The sequence below is a fragment of the Pygocentrus nattereri genome, chromosome 23, assembly GCF_015220715.1.
Source record: "Pygocentrus nattereri isolate fPygNat1 chromosome 23, fPygNat1.pri, whole genome shotgun sequence".
Classification (NCBI taxonomy): Eukaryota; Metazoa; Chordata; class Actinopteri; order Characiformes; family Serrasalmidae; genus Pygocentrus; species Pygocentrus nattereri.
In genome coordinates, this window is record NC_051233.1 from 16,411,201 (window position 1) to 16,429,706 (window position 18,506).

The following is an 18,506-nucleotide window of genomic DNA, read 5'->3' on the forward strand; positions in this document are numbered from 1 at the left end:
CTCTTCCTCTCTACACCATGATAGAACAGTTTGAATCCACCTCCAATGTTCCTGGCCTTGCTTCCTTTCCATCTGGTCTCCTGGACACACAGAATATCTTGAATGTTGTCACAAAGCAGTTTTACAGAATTTTGGAAAAGACAAAGTTTCAACAGGACTGTAAGAATGTACAGAAACCCCCCGGTGGGCAAGCCAGGGGCAACAGTGGCAAGGAAAAACTCCCTCAGAACTGAGGAAGAAACCTTGGGAGGAACCAGGCTCACCAGGGGGGACCCATCCTCCTCTGGTCAAACTACCTACAAGTGATTATATTACTAATATTAATAGCAGTAATATTGGTATTAGGAATAACTAGGAGTCTATGAGAACATCAGTGTAGGGTGGGCAGCTCGTCCAAGGCAGATGGTGGCAGCTGGTCTGAAGTGGGTAGAAGGAGGGCTCAGCAGTCGGTCGTCCTTCAGTGTCCAGCCGGACATATGCGTGATTGTATACTCGGAAAGAAAGCAGGTAGATGGAATTAGTTTTATTCTATCTGTTTGTACATAAACATGGAATGTAAACATTTACAGAGTTTGGCTAATGACTCCGGCAGATCTGAATATGACAGTTTAACTAAAAGGAGAGAACCAGAAGGACACACAGACACGGCATCCCTCCGCTCCACCGTCCACAAACTTGAGTGACCGCGTGTGAGCTGCAGGATGAGCAGCGTCTCAGTTTACTATAATTCCCTGTGTCCATGGACCCCTGAATCTGCTGCCTTTATCTAAGGGGGAACATTAGCTACCAAAAGCTAAACTGAACAAGTGAGTTTTCAGCCTAGTCTTAAAGATTGAGATTGTGTCTGAGTTCCGAACAGTTTCTGGAAGATCATTCCAGAGTTTGGGGGCTTTATAAGAAAAAGCTCTTCCCCCAGCTGAAACCTTCTGAATTCAGGGGGCTATTAATAAGCCAGCACTCTGTGATCTGAGTGGTCGTGATGGCTCATAATGAGAAACAAGGTCTTGTAAGTACTCGGGAGCAAGACCATGTAGGGCTTTATAATTCAATAAAAGGATTTTATAATCAATACGGAATTTAATAGGCAGCCAATGAAGTGATGGTAGCACTGGACTAATATGCTCAAATTTTCTAGTTTTAATGAGGACCCTGGCTACGGCGTTTTGGACTAGTTGGAGTTTGTTTAAATTCCTGCTCGTGCATCCTGACAGTAGCGCGTTACAGTAGTCTAGCCTAGAAGTAATAAAGGCATGTACTAGTGTTTCCGCATCACGCAGGGATAGGGCATTTTTCATCTTGGCAATGTTACGAAGATGTAGAAAAGCTGTCCTAGTTATGCTGCCTATGTGTTGATCGAATGATAAATCTGAATCTATTATAACGCCAAGATTTTTTGCTGCGGAGCCAGGTATGGCTGGAAAGTCGGCGAGATTTAAGATTAAATCTGGTAATTTACTTCTTGCTAATTTTGGACCCAGAAGGAGAACCTCTGTTTTGTTACTGTTTAATAGGAGGAAGTTGCGTGACATCCAGCCTTTCACGTCTTTTACACAGTCCTCCATTTTCTTTAACCTGTATTTGTCATCAGGCTTGGCTGATATGTACAGTTGAGTATCGTCTGCATAACAATGAAAGTTTCCGCCATGGTTACTTATAACTGTGCCTAACGGTAACATCCATACATCCATCCATCCATCCATCCATTTTCTAAGCCGCTTCTCCGTCTGGGTCGCGCTGGATGCTGGAGCCTATCCCAGCAGTCTTCGGGCGGAAGGCAGGATACCTAACGGTAACATGTATAGTGTAAATAATAATGGTCCTAAAATAGAGCCCTGCAGAATTCCAAATCTCACTTTTGAATAATTGGAAGATAAATTGTTTACCCTAACAAATACACACACACACACACAAACACATACATACATATATATATATATATATATATATATATATATATATATATATATATATGTATATATATATATGTATATATGCATATGTATGTATGTATATACAACCCCAATTCCAATGAAGTTGGGACGTTGTGTAAAAGATAAATAAAAACAGAGTACAATGATTTGCAAATCCTTTTCAACCTATATTCAATTGAATACACTACAAAGACAAGATATTTAAATGATCAAATGGAGAAACTTAATTGTTTTTTGCATATATTCACTCATTTTGAATTTGATGCCTACAACACGTTCCAAATAAGTTGGGACAGGGGCATGTTTACCACTGTGTTACATCAAAGTGCTCTACTGCGTGGCTAGCCAGTAATGGCCTTAGAGATGAAAGAATGACATGGCCCCCTTCCTCACCTGACCTAAACCCTATTGAGAACCTGTGGACCCTTCTTAAACGGGCAATTTACAATGAAGCAAAACAATACACCTCTCTGAAGAGTGTCTGGGAGAATGTGGTTGCTGTTGCACAAAAAGTTGATCGTCAACAGATTAAGAAACTGACTCCATGAATGGAAGGCTTATAACTGTTATTGAAAAGAAGGGTGGCTACTGTATATTGGTCACTGATTTTTTTTTTATGTCAAAAATATTTATTTGTAAATTTTGAGTTCTTTATTATTCTCACTTTCACAGATGAAAACGAACAAATAATATGGGAAATATAGCTTCATAATAATTCTGCACACTAATAGGTGCCCAATAATTATACACACATAGATATTCTCCTAAGAAAGCCAAAACCTCACTTTCCTTTCTTAAATCTTTGGCTTTGAGTTTTATTAACATATTGGATTGACTGAGAGCACTGTAGTTCCTCAATAATGAAGTTAATCCTCAAAAATACAACTTGCCTAATAATTGTGCACACAGTGTATAGAACTCTTCATTCTCATGCTTTCTCAAGACTTAATAGATGGAACTATATTTAGAATGCTTACAGGGCATATCTGAAGTTCAATGAAAGTCTAAAAAACAAGAGGTTTCATTTTTCTTCTTGATTATTACAGAATACAGAGTAAACAATCCCTTTGATTTCAGAATGAAGTTTATTTACATCCAGCTACAGCAAGTTTTTGAAGACTGCATTCAAACCTTTGCTGACAGTGAAACTTTTTTTTGGTTCAAATGTTAAAAAAAAAATTTAATTACTGTTACATTTTTCGTGGTTACTGTATACATGATGAAGCCTTGAAAAAAATGTATATTTTCTTAGAAAATGAGCTTGCACTGCCTCTTTGTGGCCATGTGCTGTAACATGAGAATGTTAATTAAGACTGAACATCCCCTTAATACATTGTGAAAGCTGAAGAGGCATATTTAAAGAATAATTCATTGTTTATGAAGACGCAAGTGATTGTTGTCCAAATGTTTCTGGAAGTATTTTGAATGGCTGCAGCTGTTCACTCTCTTTGTCCTGCTGCGCTGGGAACAGATGAAGGATTCTCCGGGTTGGAGAGGAACGTTGTGGGTCCACTCAGAGGAGGGGTTAGAATATGGCGACATACTGGACACGTGCCAGACTGAAGAACACAGCAAAATGCAACAATATACCAATATAAAGCACATAGTTTGCTGCACAAAATGAATGGGGTTGGTGGTAAGCCACCTGCCAGAGAACAACCAGAGCTTGTACTTGTACAGAACTTGTAATTGCTTTCGGCAAAAGCTACAGATAAGTCGCAAAAGTCTGTAAGGCGTAAGACTAGGCACCACAATCAAACAAATCTACAAATATTATTGTTATGTTTTTTCTTTAGCACAGCCTATGTCCAATCAAGCCAAACAATAAAACTACTCGTCTAGCTGTAAAAACCTTTAGTATCTTTAATGGGTATAAAGTTTAATGTTTTTTAATTTTAAGGTAATATTTAAAGTGCCAAATATTGCTTATAACTAAACTGGGTAACTAGATTTGATGAAACAGAAACAGCATATAAACAGTACCTTCCTGAGCCAGAGGGTGACGCAGAGTTTGTGGAACATGTGGCGACACGGCAGTTGTGTTGCTATCTCCTCATTGACATACTCACAACAGCAAACAGCACAGCTCTGCTCCTGTCCTGCACCAGAAAATTGAAGTGTCCTTCAAAATCTAGCCAACTCTCATTCAGATTCTTGCCAACCACGCATTTTTATTTCATACATACTCTTTTTAAATCATTAATTTTTTAACAGCTTCTCTATAGTAATTCTCCCTGTTTTCAAAACCATTGTAAAGAGTAAACTTTGATGTGTCTCCAGTGACTGACAGTACACCATTAAAACAAAAAAAATCTCTCTTATATGGATTCATTAAAATTGATTTTTTTTTCTCCCGCCAACCCCCCGACCCAAAGACATATCCTCTTCACAAAATTTGTGTGTTTGAGTGTTAAAGTCACTGGAGCTCCAACAGAGCATTTCAAAAAGGGGAAAACTGGGATGTACAGTATAAGAAAATTTGTTTATGGAACATTGAAGCATGTATAACTATTATAGTAGACCCCAAAAACATAATTATGAACACTGAAAATTAGCATCAGGTCATATGCATAAAAGTATACTAAATATATTTAGTGGTCAAATCTCTGTATTGGGTGTTCATGTCTGTTCATGTTAAAATTTTGTCCATGTAACACTGTAACCATAAGAGAATCTCTCATCTAATTAAATTTTTGTTGCATAATTGTATACTGCGAATGTCACAAATGGGGTATTGCTCCTGATACATGCTGGCTTACCCCTATGGTCTTCTAGCACTTTGATGTGGGGTAAAGAGTCAATGATCTGCTCTGATGCTGGTGGATGAGCCTGCTCCACATCTATGGCCAGTGACTCAAGATGAGCTAATGCTGCCTAGAACACAACACAATGTCTAACATCACCACCAAGACAGTGTTACGCAGTTAAAGTTATAAAAAAAAACTGGCTTCTCATCTAGATGTAAAAGCAAGGAAAAAAATTAATTATGTACAGCGCAGCTGAAAGCTAAAACTTAAGTCTAAGATACTACTGAATTACTACACAACTGCACTGAAATTTCTTTTAAAAATCTCAATTATACAAAAAATTACTTATCATTACCCAGAGTTAGATTGAAAGAAAATGTATATCCTTAAGCAATATTCAACTAGAGTCAGAGTTATGCCAACTAGAGGCATAGTACTGAGAGACAGGGCCACGCATTAGTGTGTGTTTTTGAGGTAACCAACCTGAAACATACCCTACACAAGAACCTGATTATTTAAACCAAGAGGCTGACAATTATATTATGTTCATGATTATATGACAAATTCTAAAAAGTTAATGAAATGAGTAGAATATATCATTAGCTACTCATTACTGGCCCAAGTTAAAATGAACATAAACATCATGACAGGTGCAACGAAAACAGTTGTTGTTATCAAAAGAAACATTAAACTTAAAATTCAGTGTACATATGACTACATTTGCATAAAAATGTTGACACATGTATAGCAATAAGTTGTGACAAAGTTATATGTTTCATATATATAAAGTTACATTACTTTGACCAAAAAATAAAAAAGGTTAAACAATTGCTTATTTGTCGGTTAACAGTTAATCAGTTAAAAAAACAAACACACAGTCATGCAATAAGTGTAGATAAACACTGGCAGCAGACATCACCTAGACAAGTCAACTCATACATCAACTGGGCTCAAGAGCAATGCCTGAGGTGTAGCACATGTAATGGCTCATGTGTTGAAGCTGGTGGCAGCATGCTATGTAGACGCAGACAAGATCTGACAACTCTCTTTTCTGCTCCTTCCCTCCAACTGACTACTCTCACCGAAAGTTGAAATACTTTTTATGTGCCATTTCCATTATTTTGCCCATCCTGTTTTAGCATTCAGAATGTATTTTTACATCCAAATCCCAGTGAAAGCATAATATCTTGTATATAATATCTCATATATTTATACCCTCAAGGCTACTTACCTCTGTGTAAGAACAAGGTGTATTCTGCAGTTAATTTACTCAGGCTACAGAGAGGAATTAAGATTTTACAACTGTAGCTTTGAGTGTGTTTGGTAATCAATATTTTCCCACACAATGTAACAGTGTCTCAACAATGTCACATATGTATACTTTATATATACAAAATACCTTTTTATATAAAACTTTGTGAATAGCTCTCTTACCTCCATAGCCTGTGCAAGTCGTTCCTCTAATGCCATATAAGTGAGAAGCTGTGGATGGTCCACATAGGAAATGGCCTGAGCCATGCCAAAACCCTCTTCAAAGTCATCCAGCAACCTGAGGAACAATGCTCTTCACTTTAGTCTACATCATTTAAGATCACAAATTCATTGTCCCACTGATAGAAACACATTTCGATTACAGGAGCAAAGGTGAAAAAAAAACCCATCCTTTTCAGGCTCATCGGTTACAAGAAATTACTACAAGGCAGTGCTTGGTTAAAAATCTAAATTTTGGCCAGGCAAACAATGAACATACACAACATTATGACCACCCCCTTGTTTCTATGCTCATTGTCCGTTTTAGGAGCTCTACTTACTATATAGATGCACTTTGTAGTTCTACAGTTACAGACTATAGTCCATCTGTTTCTCTTGATACGTTGTTAGCCCGTTTTACCCTGTCCTGCATTGGTCAGGACCCCCATGGACCCTCACAGGGACTATTTGGGTGGTGGATCATTCTTAGCACTGCAGTAACACTGACATGGTGGTGGTGTGTTAGTGTGTGTTGTGCTGGTATGAGCAGATCAGACATAGCAGTGCTGCTGGAGATTTTAAACACTGTGTTGGGGGCTACCGAGTGGCATAACCATCTAAGCTTTGGCTCTATCGTCAGGAGATCGCAAGTTTGATCCCTTGTGATGCTACTGCCATCTGTAGCCGGGAGTCCAAAAGAGCACAACTGGACTCTCTCTCTGGGTGTTTAGGATTATCCCCCTTCTCCTCCCATCACTCAACGTGATATTAGTCAGCGCAGGTGTAACAGATCTGGCGGTTGGCACTTTCCTCCGAGCATGTTCAGCTGTCCAATGACATTGCAGTTCGAAAACATGCAGTGGCTGGCTTCACAGGTCTCCTAGCGTTCATAATATAGTGTGATTGGGTCCTATCTAGTAGGTAGAATTGGGGAGAAAATTGGGTACTCTATTAGACACTCCTACCTTGTAAGTCCACCTTGTAGAAACGGTAACTCATCTGCTGCTGAACAGTTTATGTTTGTCATCCTCTAGTCCTTCGTCAGTGGTCACAGGATGCTGTTCGCTGGATATTTTTGATTGGTGGACTATTCTCAGTCCAGCAGTGACACTGAGGTGTTTAAAAACTCCAGCAGCACTGCTGTGTCTGATCCACTTGTACCAGCACAACACACACTAACACACCACCACCACCACATCAGTGTTACTGTGGTGCTGAGAATGATCCACCACCCAAATAGTACCTGCTCTGTGTGGATCCAGGGGGGCCTGACCACTGCAGAACAGGCTAAAAGGGGGCTAACAATGTATGCAGAGAAACAGATGGGCTACACTTTGCAAATGGACAAGGAGCATAGAAACAAGGAGGTGGTCCTAATGTTATGCCTGATCAGTGTACATACACTTTATTGTCAAAAGTATGCGCTCGTCTGCCTTCACACGCATATGAAATTGAGAGAGGTCCCATTCTTAATCAATAGGGTTTTAAATAATGTCGGCCCACCCTTTGCAGCTGTAACAGCTTCAACTCTTCTGGGAAGGCTTTCAACAAGGGTTAGTAGTGTGTTTATGGGAATTTTTGAGCATTCTTCCAGAAGCACATTTGTGAGGTCAAATGCTGATGTTGGACGAGAAGGCCTGGCTCACAGTCTCCACTCTAACTCATCCCAAAGGAGTTCTATCAGGTTGAGGTCAGGACTCTGTGCAGGCCAGTCAAGTTCTTCCACACCAAACTTGCTCATCCATGTCTTTATGGACCTTGCTTTGTGCACTGGTGCGCAGTCATGTTGGAACAGGTAGGGACCATCCCTAAACTGTTCCCACAAAGTTGGGAGCATGAAATTGTCCAAAATCTCTTGGTTTGCTAAAGCATCAAGAGTTCCTTTCATTGGAACTAAGGGGCTGAGACCAACTCCTGAAATACAACCTCACACCATAATCCCCCCTCCACCAAACTTTACACTTGGCACAATGCAGTCAATTACTATCCTCCTGGCGACCACCAAACCCAGACTCATTCATCAGATTCCCAGATTCCAGATTCATCACTCCAGAGAACACGTCTGGTTTGGAGGTCTGTAGTGATTGATCGCAGAAAGTTGGAGACCTCTGCACACTATGTGCCTCAGCATCTGCAGACCCCGCTCTGTCATTTTACGTGGCCGACCACTTTGTGGCTTAGTTGCTGTCACTCCTAATCACTTCCACTTTGTTATAATACCACTGACAGTTGACTGTGGAAAATTCAGTAGCGAGGAAATTTCAGGACTTGACTTGTAGCACAGGTGGCATCCTATAATATTACCATGCTGGAATTCACTGAGCTCCTGAGAGCAACCCATTCGTTCACAAATGTTTGTAGAAGCAGTCTGCAGGCCTAGGTGCTTGGTTTTATACACCTGTGGCCATGGAAGTGACAATAGCAGATGGTCAACAATAGATGCTTGTGATCTTTGGGTGCTCAGGCAGCACTGCATTGAAAACAGGCATGATTCTGTAATGGAAATCACTGCATGGGCTCAGGAAATCTTACAGAAATCATTGTCTGTGAACACAGTTCCCCATGCAATCCACAAATGCAAGTTAAAGCTGCATCATGCACAGAAGAAGCCACATGTCAACACAATCCAGAAACACAGCCGTCAAATGGTCCGACACAAAATGGAAAACTGTTCTGTGGTCAAATGAATCAAAATTTAAAATTCTTTTTGAAAACCATGGATGGCATGTCCTGCAGACTCAAGAGGAGAGGGACCATCCAGCTTGTTATTAGTGCACAGTTCAAAAGCCTGCATCTCTGATGGTATATAATCGTTTTAGAACAACATATGTTCTCATCCAGACAACACATCTTTCCGGAAAGGCTTTGCATATTTCAGAAAGACAAAGATAAACCACATACTGCATCCATCAAAACAGCATGGCTTCACAGAAGAAGAGTCCAGATGCTGAACTGGCCTGCCTGCAGTCCAGACCTTTCACCAATAGAAAACATTTGGTGCATAATGAAACAAAAAATCCAGCAAAAAAGGCCCAGGACTGTTGAGCAGCTACAATCCTACATCAGACAAGAATGGGAAACCATTCCTCTCCCAAAGGCAATTGGTCTCCTCACTTGCCAGATGTTTATAGACTGTTGTTTAAAAAAAAAAAAAAGAAAAAAAAAGCAAAGGGGATTCTGCTCACACACTCACATACGTGTGTGTATATTATATATATATATATATATATATATATATATATATATATATACACACACACACACACACACACACACACACACACACACACACACACTGCTCAAAAAAATAAAGGGAACACTTAAACAACACAAAATAAATTCTGTGAAATCAAACTGTCCACTTAGGAAGCAACACTGATTGACAATCAATTTCACATGCTGTTGTGCAAATGGAATAGACAACAGGTGGAAATGATTGGCAATTAGCAAGACACACTCAATAAAGGAGTGGTTCTGCAGGTGGGGACCACAGACCACTTCTCAGTACCTATGCTTTCTGGCTGATGTTTTGGTCACTTTTGAATGTTGGTGGTGCTTTCACACTCCACTCGTGGTAGCATGAGACTGACTCTACAACCCATACAAGTGGCTCAGGTAGTGCAGCTCATCCAGGATGGCACATCAATGCGAGCTGTGGCAAGAAGGTTTGCTTTGTCTGTCAGCGTAGTGTCCAGAGGCTGGAGGCACTACCAGGAGACGGGCCAGTACACCAGGAGACATGGAGGAGGTTGTAGGAGGGCAACAAACCAGCAGTAGGACGGCTACCTCCGCCTTTGTGCAAGGAGGAACAGGAGGAGCACTGCCAGAGCCCTGCAAAATGACCTCCAGCAGGCCACAAATGTGCATGTGTCTGCACAAACGGTTAGAAACCGACTCCATGAGGATGGTATGAGGGCCCGACGTCCACAGATGGGGGTTGTGGTCGCAGCCCAACAACGTGCAGGATGCTTGGCATTTGCCAGAGAACACCAGGATTGGCAAATTTGCCACTGGCGCCCTGTGCTCTTCACAGATGAAAGCAGGTTCACACTGAGCACATGTGACAGACGTGACAGAGTCTGGAGACGCCATGGAGAGCGATCTGCTGCCTGCAACATCCTTCAGCATGACCGGTTTGGCAGAGGTTCAGTAATGGTGTGGGGTGGCATTTCTTTGGAGGGCCACACAGCCCTCCATGTGCTCGCCAGAGGTAGCCTGACTGCCATTAGGTACCGAGATGAGATCCTCAGACCCCTTGTGAGACCATATGCTGGTGCAGTTGGCCCTGGGTTCCTCCTAATGCAGGACAATTGGGGGCGTGGCAAACCCCCTCACGTATACACTCGCGGCATATAAAGGCAGTCTGGTCATGCTGATCTCCTAACACGCTAACAGCTGTTTGCAATTTGCACTCCTATTTACCACGTCCAGTCGCTGAGGCGTCAGCCGTAGGCATCAGCTGTTGTGTGAAGACCCCCTAGCGTGAAGACCTAACTCGGGTAAAGACCTGCGAGTCTACCTGCGCGAGTCCACCGGGCAAGGCTGCCAGTCCTGCTGCCTCCCAAAATGTGCTTCCAACACATCCCCATTATCTGCCGTATGCACAGAAGGCGCAAAATAACACACAGGCGCCAGAATCATTCCAACTTAAGGCCACTACGGCAAACCACGCCCACTGCTGCCTCATTCTCAGTTGGGCTGTGGAACTGCCAGTCAGCCGTTAACAAAGCTGACTTTATCGCCTCTTATGCCAATCATTTATCATTACAACTACTGGCTCTGACTGAAACCTGGATTAAACCAGAAAACACTGCTACTCCGGCGGCACTATCAAACTAACAGACTGGCCTATTGATTGCAAATGGCTTGAAACACACGCCACTGCTACCAACAAATACGTACACCTCTTTTGAGTATCATGCCACGCTGGTTAATACTCCAGCTAAACTTGGCATTATTGTCATCTATCGTCCTCCTGGGTAAATGGGCGAGTTTACAAATGAACTTGATATGCTGCTTTCTTCTATCCCAGATCAAGATTGTCCCATGCTTATTCTAGGTGATATGAACATCCACCTTGACAGTCCGTGCTCCACAGACTTCATATCCCTCATGCACTCTTTCGATCTGGAGCAGGTTCCAAGCCCTCCGACTCAAAGCTGGTAAAAATCTGGATTTAATTTTTACTCGCAACTGTGACACTGACTCGCTAACTGTCACCCCTCTGCACCTCTCGGATCACTATTTCATACAACTCAATGTTTGTATTGAGAAAAACCCAAAAGCTGCTCCAACTATGGTCTCGTTCCGCCACAATCTTAGAGACCGACCTCGGCCAGTACTCCTCACTGGTCACTGATAATATGCCTCCACCAGGCTCATTTTCATCACTCAATGTAAATGATGCCACTGATGCACTCTGCTCTACGCTAAGCTCATGTCTGGACGACCTCTGTCCCCTAACTACTAGAGTCATGCGCTCAAATAAACCACAGCCATGGCTTAAAAATGATACAGTCAGGGAACTGCGCTCCAGGCTCCGGGCTGCTGAAAGAAAATGGCGGGAAAAATGTATACATGCAGACCTAAAGAACTACCAACTGCTCCTGGCTTCGTTCTCAATCTGCCTCACTACTGCAAAAGCTGAATTCTATCACAGCAAAATCAACTCTCTCACTGACTCCCGGAAACTATTTGCAACGTTTAATACGTTGCTCAATCCTCCATCTCCACCTCCGGCTACCTGCCTTACATCCGATGCCCTTGCCTCTTTTTTCACTGGAAAAGTGGCGGCCATAAGCAGCCAGTTCACTGATGCAGGTAGCGGGTCCTACTACATGCTCTGCTCCTCTGTATCCCTCGACCAAAGGTGCCATCTTCTCCTCATTTACTCCTCTCACTGAGAGCGAGGCACTGACTCTTGTAACATGTAGCCATCCTACTACATGTCCACTTGATCCGATTCCTACCGACCTACTACAAACCATTGCACCTGCTATCATCCCAGCTATCACACACACCATCAATGCCTCCATAACTACTGGTGTGTTTCCAACAAGCCCAAGTCACACCATTGCTTAAAAAGCCTTCTCGCAACCCTGCCCAGGTTGATAACTACAGGCCAGTCTCACTACTACCCTTTCTTTCCAAAACGATAGAAAGAGCAGTCTACAGACAGGTCTTTGGTTTCCTCTCCCAGAATGACGTCCTGGACCAAAATCAATCAGGTTTTTAAAAAGGGCACTCCACTGAAACGGCTCTTTTATCTGTGATTGAGGCACTAAAACTGCCAGAGCTGCAGGACCGTCCTCAGTACTCATTCTGCTGGACCTCTCAGCCACTTTTGACACAGTCAATCATGAATTTCTCCTATCTACTCTATCAAACATGGGTATCTCAGACAATGCACTACTATGGTTCAGATCGTACCTCACTGGGCGCTCATTCAAGGTGTCGTGGCATGGAGAGCTCTCCTCAGCCCACTCGCTATCCACTGGGGTTCCCCAGGGATCGGTACTGGGACCCCTTCTCTTTTCTATTTACACCACCTCTCTAGGCCGGGTTATCCGCTCACATGGCTTCTCATACCATTGCTATGCTGACGACACCCAGCTCTATCTGTCATTCCCGCCTGATGACCCGTCGATCTCTGTGCGGATATCGCAGTGCCTCTCGGACATATCCGCATGGATGAAGGAACACCACCTTCAACTAAACCTGTCCAAGTCTGAACTTCTGGTTATACCAGCTAAACAATCCATTCAACACAACTTCACCATAACCATCGACTCACTCTCACTCTCCCCGACAAAGGTTGCTAGGAACCTGGGGGTTATGGTAGATGACCAACTCTCCTTTACGCACCATGCTGCCTCGGTGGCTCGGTCCTGCCGCTTTGCGCTGTACAACATCAGACAGATACGGCCGTTTCTAACACAACAAGCCACCCAACTCTTGGTACAAGCAGTGGTCATCTCATGCCTCGACTACTGCAATGCCATACTAACGGGCCTCCCAGCCTGTGTTGTAAAACCACTGAAGATGGTTCAGAACGCTGCAGCGTGTCTGGTCTTTAACCATCCAAAACGGGCGCATGTCACCCCACTACTCATTGAGCTCCACTGGTTATCGGTTGCTGCTCGTATCAAATTTAAAACTCTTACGATTGCCTACAAGGTGTTTACAGAGCAGGCTCCTTCCTACCTGCACTCGCTCCTAAAGGCTTACAGCACCGCCCGGCCGCTGCGATCCTCCAATGAACGTCGCTTAGCTTGGCCAAACATTCACACAAAGCAATCGAGACTGTTCTCATACTTGATTCCCCACTGGTGGAACAAGCTACCTTCCACTGTCAGAGCAGGGGCGTCCCTCGCTATTTTTAAGAAACTCCTGAAGACAGAGCTCTTCAGGGAGCACTTACTCTAATCGCCTCTTGCAATCTAACCACTATCAACCTCATCTCCTTCTTGCCCTCCTTCCCTTCTCTACCCCGCTATTACCCTTTGGCCTCCTTTGAGGCCTGACTATGTTTGTTCTATGTCCCTCATTATTTGTAAGTCGCTTTGGATAAAAGCGTCTGCTAAATGTAATGTAATGTAATGTAATGGAACAATGCTAGACTTCATGTGGCTGGAGTGTGTTAGCAGTTCCTGCTAGATGAAGGCATTGAAGCTATGGACTGACCCGCCTATTCCCCAGACCTGAATCCGATTGAGCACATCTGGGACATCATGTCTCGCTCCATCCACCAACGCCACGTTGCACCACAGACTGTCCAGGAGTTGGCGGATGCTTTAGTCCAGGTCTGGGAGGAGATCCCTCAGGAGACCATCCGCCACCTCATCAGGAGCATGCCCAGGCGTTGTAGGGAGGTCATCCAGGTATGTAGAGGCCACACACACAATACTGAGCCTCATTTTGACTTGTTTTAAGGACATTACATCAACGTTGGATCAGACTGTAGTATGTTTTTCCATGTTAATTTTGTGTGTGACTCCAGATCCAGGCCTCCAGTGGTTAATAAATTTGATTTCCATTGATGATTTTTGTGTGATTTTGTTGTCAGCACATTCAACTTAATACAGAACAAAGTATTCAATGAGAATATTTCATTCATTCTGATCTAGGATGTGTTATTTGAGTGTTTTTTCAGCTGTGTGTGTGTGTGTGTGTGTGTGTATATATGTGTGTGTATGTATATGTATATGTGTGTATATATATATATATATATATATATATATATATATATATATATATATATATATATATATATATATATATATATATATATATATGTATGTGCACACACTCAGGTTCAGTGACCTGGTGCTTTATGGTTTCAAAAACCCTGATAGCAGCTGTGAAATAACATGCTTGCAGACCTCCACTCAGTGTCCAGGTCTTCACTCATGCTGGAGTCATCCTCCAAGTTATTGCTGCTGTCCATGATGAAGAGACCTGGGTGCACAAACTGACTCATGTTGTCTGGGTTTTCATCACTGCTGCTGTCAGAATCCTCGTTACACCTTAGCCATGGGATTTCGCCTTCCTCCAGGGGAATTTGCTCCCTATCATGCCACCACATACCACACAGAAAAAATAGAGGAAATAGAGTTTCACCACATAGAATTCTGTACAATTTTTTTTCCAAGTTGTTTTCCAAAACTGATGCCACAGAGGGCAACTCAACTCCTGTTGAAATTCTAGAGTCCCAGAATGCCCAGTAATTAACTGAACTAATCTTATCATCTGTGAAAATTTTTAGTAGTTCATAAAAAATACACAAATGTTTAGACTAATTATTCAGAACAATAAGCTGTGTTTGGGTCTATACATTTGGCAGTAAAGGCTAGTCAGTCTGCACTCACCCCTCTATAAGGCTGAGTGGGGGAATGTCCTCTAAGCTACAGCTGGAACTGGGTAGCTCTTCCAGGCCAGGCAGCGTCTCCCAGCTCTCCTCACTGGAGCATCGCTCCTTTTCCAACCCCGAGTCCGACGTCCATGAGGCAGACCATTCACCTTCACTGTACTCTGAGCTGCCCACACCACCCCAACATACACACACACACGTTAAAACATGTGAGCCTTTTACATACCACATTAATCTCCTTAGCTGCAGAGTCTAAACTGGCAAAACAGAGCTACCACAGAGCTACAAATCTCATCCTCACATTCAAATAAACAGGAAATTGTGCTAGTGGGCAAATTATGTAACTTACTTCATACTACATGCATGCAATAAAATCTGTTATGACTTCAGTATTTTCTGTATTTACCAAAAATTAATTTCTATGAAAAAGTCCCTAAATTTTACAGACAATTATTATTTCTGCTTATTTAAAGGGAATTGCTTCTGAAATCATTCTACCTCTCATTCGCTTTTTCAGGTGATGCACACTTCTCCCCAAAGTCATCTAGGTCTTCCCAGAAGTCACAATCATCATCATTTGCTTTTACTTTGCTGTTTTGCTCTGCCCATTTAGTCTTGTCCAAAGTGCATTCATCAAGAGGGAAGTTGAAGAGGGAATCTGTTTTGGTCGCATGAGAGAGAATGAAAGGAGGTGCAGAACCACATGTGCTCTTGAAAGATTTTGCAACCGATATCCAACTCACTTCCTCTGAATGTGTGTACTTTGTTTTGTCAAGATGGCTCTCACTTGTCTGCTTTCGGATTTTTGGCCTGACCACCATTTCTGACTGAACTGCTTCCTGCATGCTGTTGCATTCTGGGTCTATACAGGAACAAGGGCCACCATTGCATGCTGATTCATTAAATGAGTCTGATTGGAGTTTGCCCAGAAGACTATATTTGCCATAGGTCTTCCCGGTCCTCTGGGGGTGCGTATGCTCTTGATCAGACTTGGGAGGCATGTCTTTGGCTGAGCAATCTGACAATTTGCAGAATTCTGTATGCATGTTTGTGTGTGAATGGCTAAAGTCATCCACGTCTTTCCCGATGTGACAAATCATGTCTAGTTTTTTCTGAATGGCACAAGATGAGTTCAAGTCCTCCTCCTCACCACCACTGCTGTCTGGTTCATAGGAATCAATGTTCACAAAGCTCAGAATGCCCACATTAGGTGGCTTCCGATCCACCTCATCACTGACTGCCAAAGCACCGGCACTTTTCTCAGCACTAGGACTACAATCAGAATCATTACTCCATTTTTCACACTCTGTCATTATGTTTGAGGATGATAAGTATTTTACATAGTCTTCTTGATTTGTTTTTGACTCCAGGTCCACTGAATTGGAGGACTGCACTGGAAAGATGGCTGGAAACACTGAAGAAATGTTCCCCTCTAAAAGAGCTAAAGAGAGAGTTTTCTAAGTGAACACCTTCTTAATGAATATTTAGTAACATATGTAATCTTGTTAAACACAAATATTTTAGCAAGAAGCAATTAACCTGTTGAGAAAAAAGTGGTACTCATCCTGCATGGGCTCTCTTGTCTAGAAATGGTGTACTCTTAGCATAATCAAAAATTGAATAGATCATAGCCAGCTGTTAAAATGTTTACTTCTAATTTTAATTATAGACCATTCCTCATTGAAATTGTCTTTACAGCAGGAGTAAAACCACACTTTTGTCAACAATCAATGTTGTTATGGTAACATTGAAGTTAATTAAAAAAAAATTTTAAGAAAAATTAATTAATTAATTAATGTTTTTTTTTTTTTTTTGGCCAAACTTCATTAAATGTTTTCATGTCTTGCTGTTTCATACCAACGGTGTGCTCCTCATGGTCAGTGTTTGTTTCCACTTCCTGATAATCCACACTGGACATAGTTCTGTGCTTATATGGAGTGGGCCTGAAGCTGACATATGCATGTCTCCTGCCATATCTTCTCCCTGTGATCGTCTGGTAACCCCCAGCTGGTCTGGGCCAGGATGTCTTGCCAGCTTCCTGACCCATTACTACATGCAAGGAACAATTTAATGCACACTGCAAATGCAGGAAAGCATTCATCAAACATGTTTAATAAGAACAAACTGCTACTACATGGATATGCCTTATATTTGTGAATGTCTTTTTTTTTTTTTTTTTTACTCTAAATGTCATTGACTTTATATTATATACGCAGATCAAAAACAACTAACTATAGTGACCGTGGACAGTAGAAGCTTCAGATTTATTTTGTGAAGTTATGGAGGTAAGCGAATGAGCTATTCTACTGAGGAATTATATTGTACTATTTTTATACTACAAAGTAACACCTGAAATATGAGGTTACATTACTTCTCAAGAGGACGTTCTGTGGTGAGACAGCTGTATAGTTGGTTATCTGAACTAAGACAGCTTGCAGTTAAGCTTGCTAACCTATGACAGATCGCATTAGTGGTAATATGCTGTAACGGTTAAGTGGTCTGTACTAGACTATTAAGGAGACATCACTGTACTTCACGTGACAGTATCTTCTTTTCGCTGTCATCACATGACCTCGTATTGTCCATGTTTACAAAGCGATCGATAAACAAAACCATTAACGTTATATCAGCATATATTACCCTGAGCACTACTAACAGCACCACTCTTCTAGCTTAGCAGTACTATGCATGCATTGTTGACATAGTGAAGAGGAGGCATATACTAACTAACCTTCAACAAATAAATATGCGAACAGTACTCGACGTTCTCGACGTTGTTTTAACATGTGAAAGACGTTGTAAAAAATCATGTTTCCAGCGAACTAAACTCGACACTAGGCCTCGTTCTTTGTTTTTGGAAGCTAGCTACTTCGCCTGTTTATCGCGAGTTTGAGTTTGCTGAGCCTCACAGCCTGCTGTTGACTAACTGAATAGGCTGCCGTACAGATGCATTACAACGTCCTCTTACAAGCTGTGTCTTAATTATAGTTCAGTTCGCTACGTTAATAATTTAATCAACAGATGCCCTACCTGAATTCCTGTGTTCCTCTTGTTAGAGCAACTCGGCGAACGTCACAGTCAAACACTACAGTCATATGACAGGTATCCTCCAATTACGTTTCAGCGGACATCCAGAGACAAAAGGCTTGCTCTAGATGAACTGCGACTCGCCTAGGTGGTCAGCTGGAGCAGTCGGGTGCAGTTGGGGAAGGAGGGTAGAAAAGAGTTGTCGAGTCGGACAGTCGCCACATGAAACCCACGTGAGCTGGCCGTATCATTGTCAAATCCCTCCGCTACTGCATGAAATCGAGTATGATGAACAACGAAGGTGGAACAGTGTTTATTTAATCGTCTGTAGGGTAAACTAAATATTCTTGATCATTGTTGCCGTTTAAGCGTATGTTTTCCAAATCCACAGTTGTGACTATATGTGTCAAACTAAGTTTCTGTAACATTGGTAAACACAAATGTTTTTATTCATCATTCATT

The 18,506-nt window shown here is 42.1% G+C and overlaps 1 protein-coding gene across 1 annotated transcript; it reads right to left on the reverse strand.

The window, feature by feature from the left end:
• Nucleotides 1-2,997: 2,997 nt before the first annotated feature.
• pja2 (praja ring finger ubiquitin ligase 2) lies at nucleotides 2,998-18,232 on the reverse strand. The gene is made up of 9 exons (XM_017682869.2): nucleotides 18,048-18,232; nucleotides 16,875-17,066; nucleotides 15,516-16,458; nucleotides 15,016-15,183; nucleotides 14,530-14,715; nucleotides 6,113-6,227; nucleotides 4,691-4,805; nucleotides 3,915-4,030; nucleotides 2,998-3,490 (listed from the first exon to the last, which is right to left on the reverse strand). The coding sequence occupies exons 2-9, from the start codon at nucleotides 17,062-17,064 to the stop codon at nucleotides 3,371-3,373; spliced, it is 1,953 nt and encodes a 650-aa protein (XP_017538358.1). The 5' UTR covers nucleotides 17,065-17,066; nucleotides 18,048-18,232; the 3' UTR covers nucleotides 2,998-3,370.
• Between the last annotated feature and the right edge of the window lie 274 nt (nucleotides 18,233-18,506).

Bases quoted from the DNA above. Each gene is read 5' to 3' on its own strand.
- pja2 (XM_017682869.2), bottom strand. From the start codon at position 17,064: ATGGGTCAGGAAGCTGGCAAGACATCCTGGCCCAGACCAGCTGGGGGT. The intron at 15,184-15,515 runs GTAGAATGATTT...TGGTGTGGGCAG, and splicing joins CCTGAAAAAGCGAATGAGAG to CTCAGAGTACAGTGAAGGTG. The intron at 4,031-4,690 runs GTAAGCCAGCAT...TTTCTGGTGCAG, and splicing joins AGTGCTAGAAGACCATAGGG to GACAGGAGCAGAGCTGTGCT.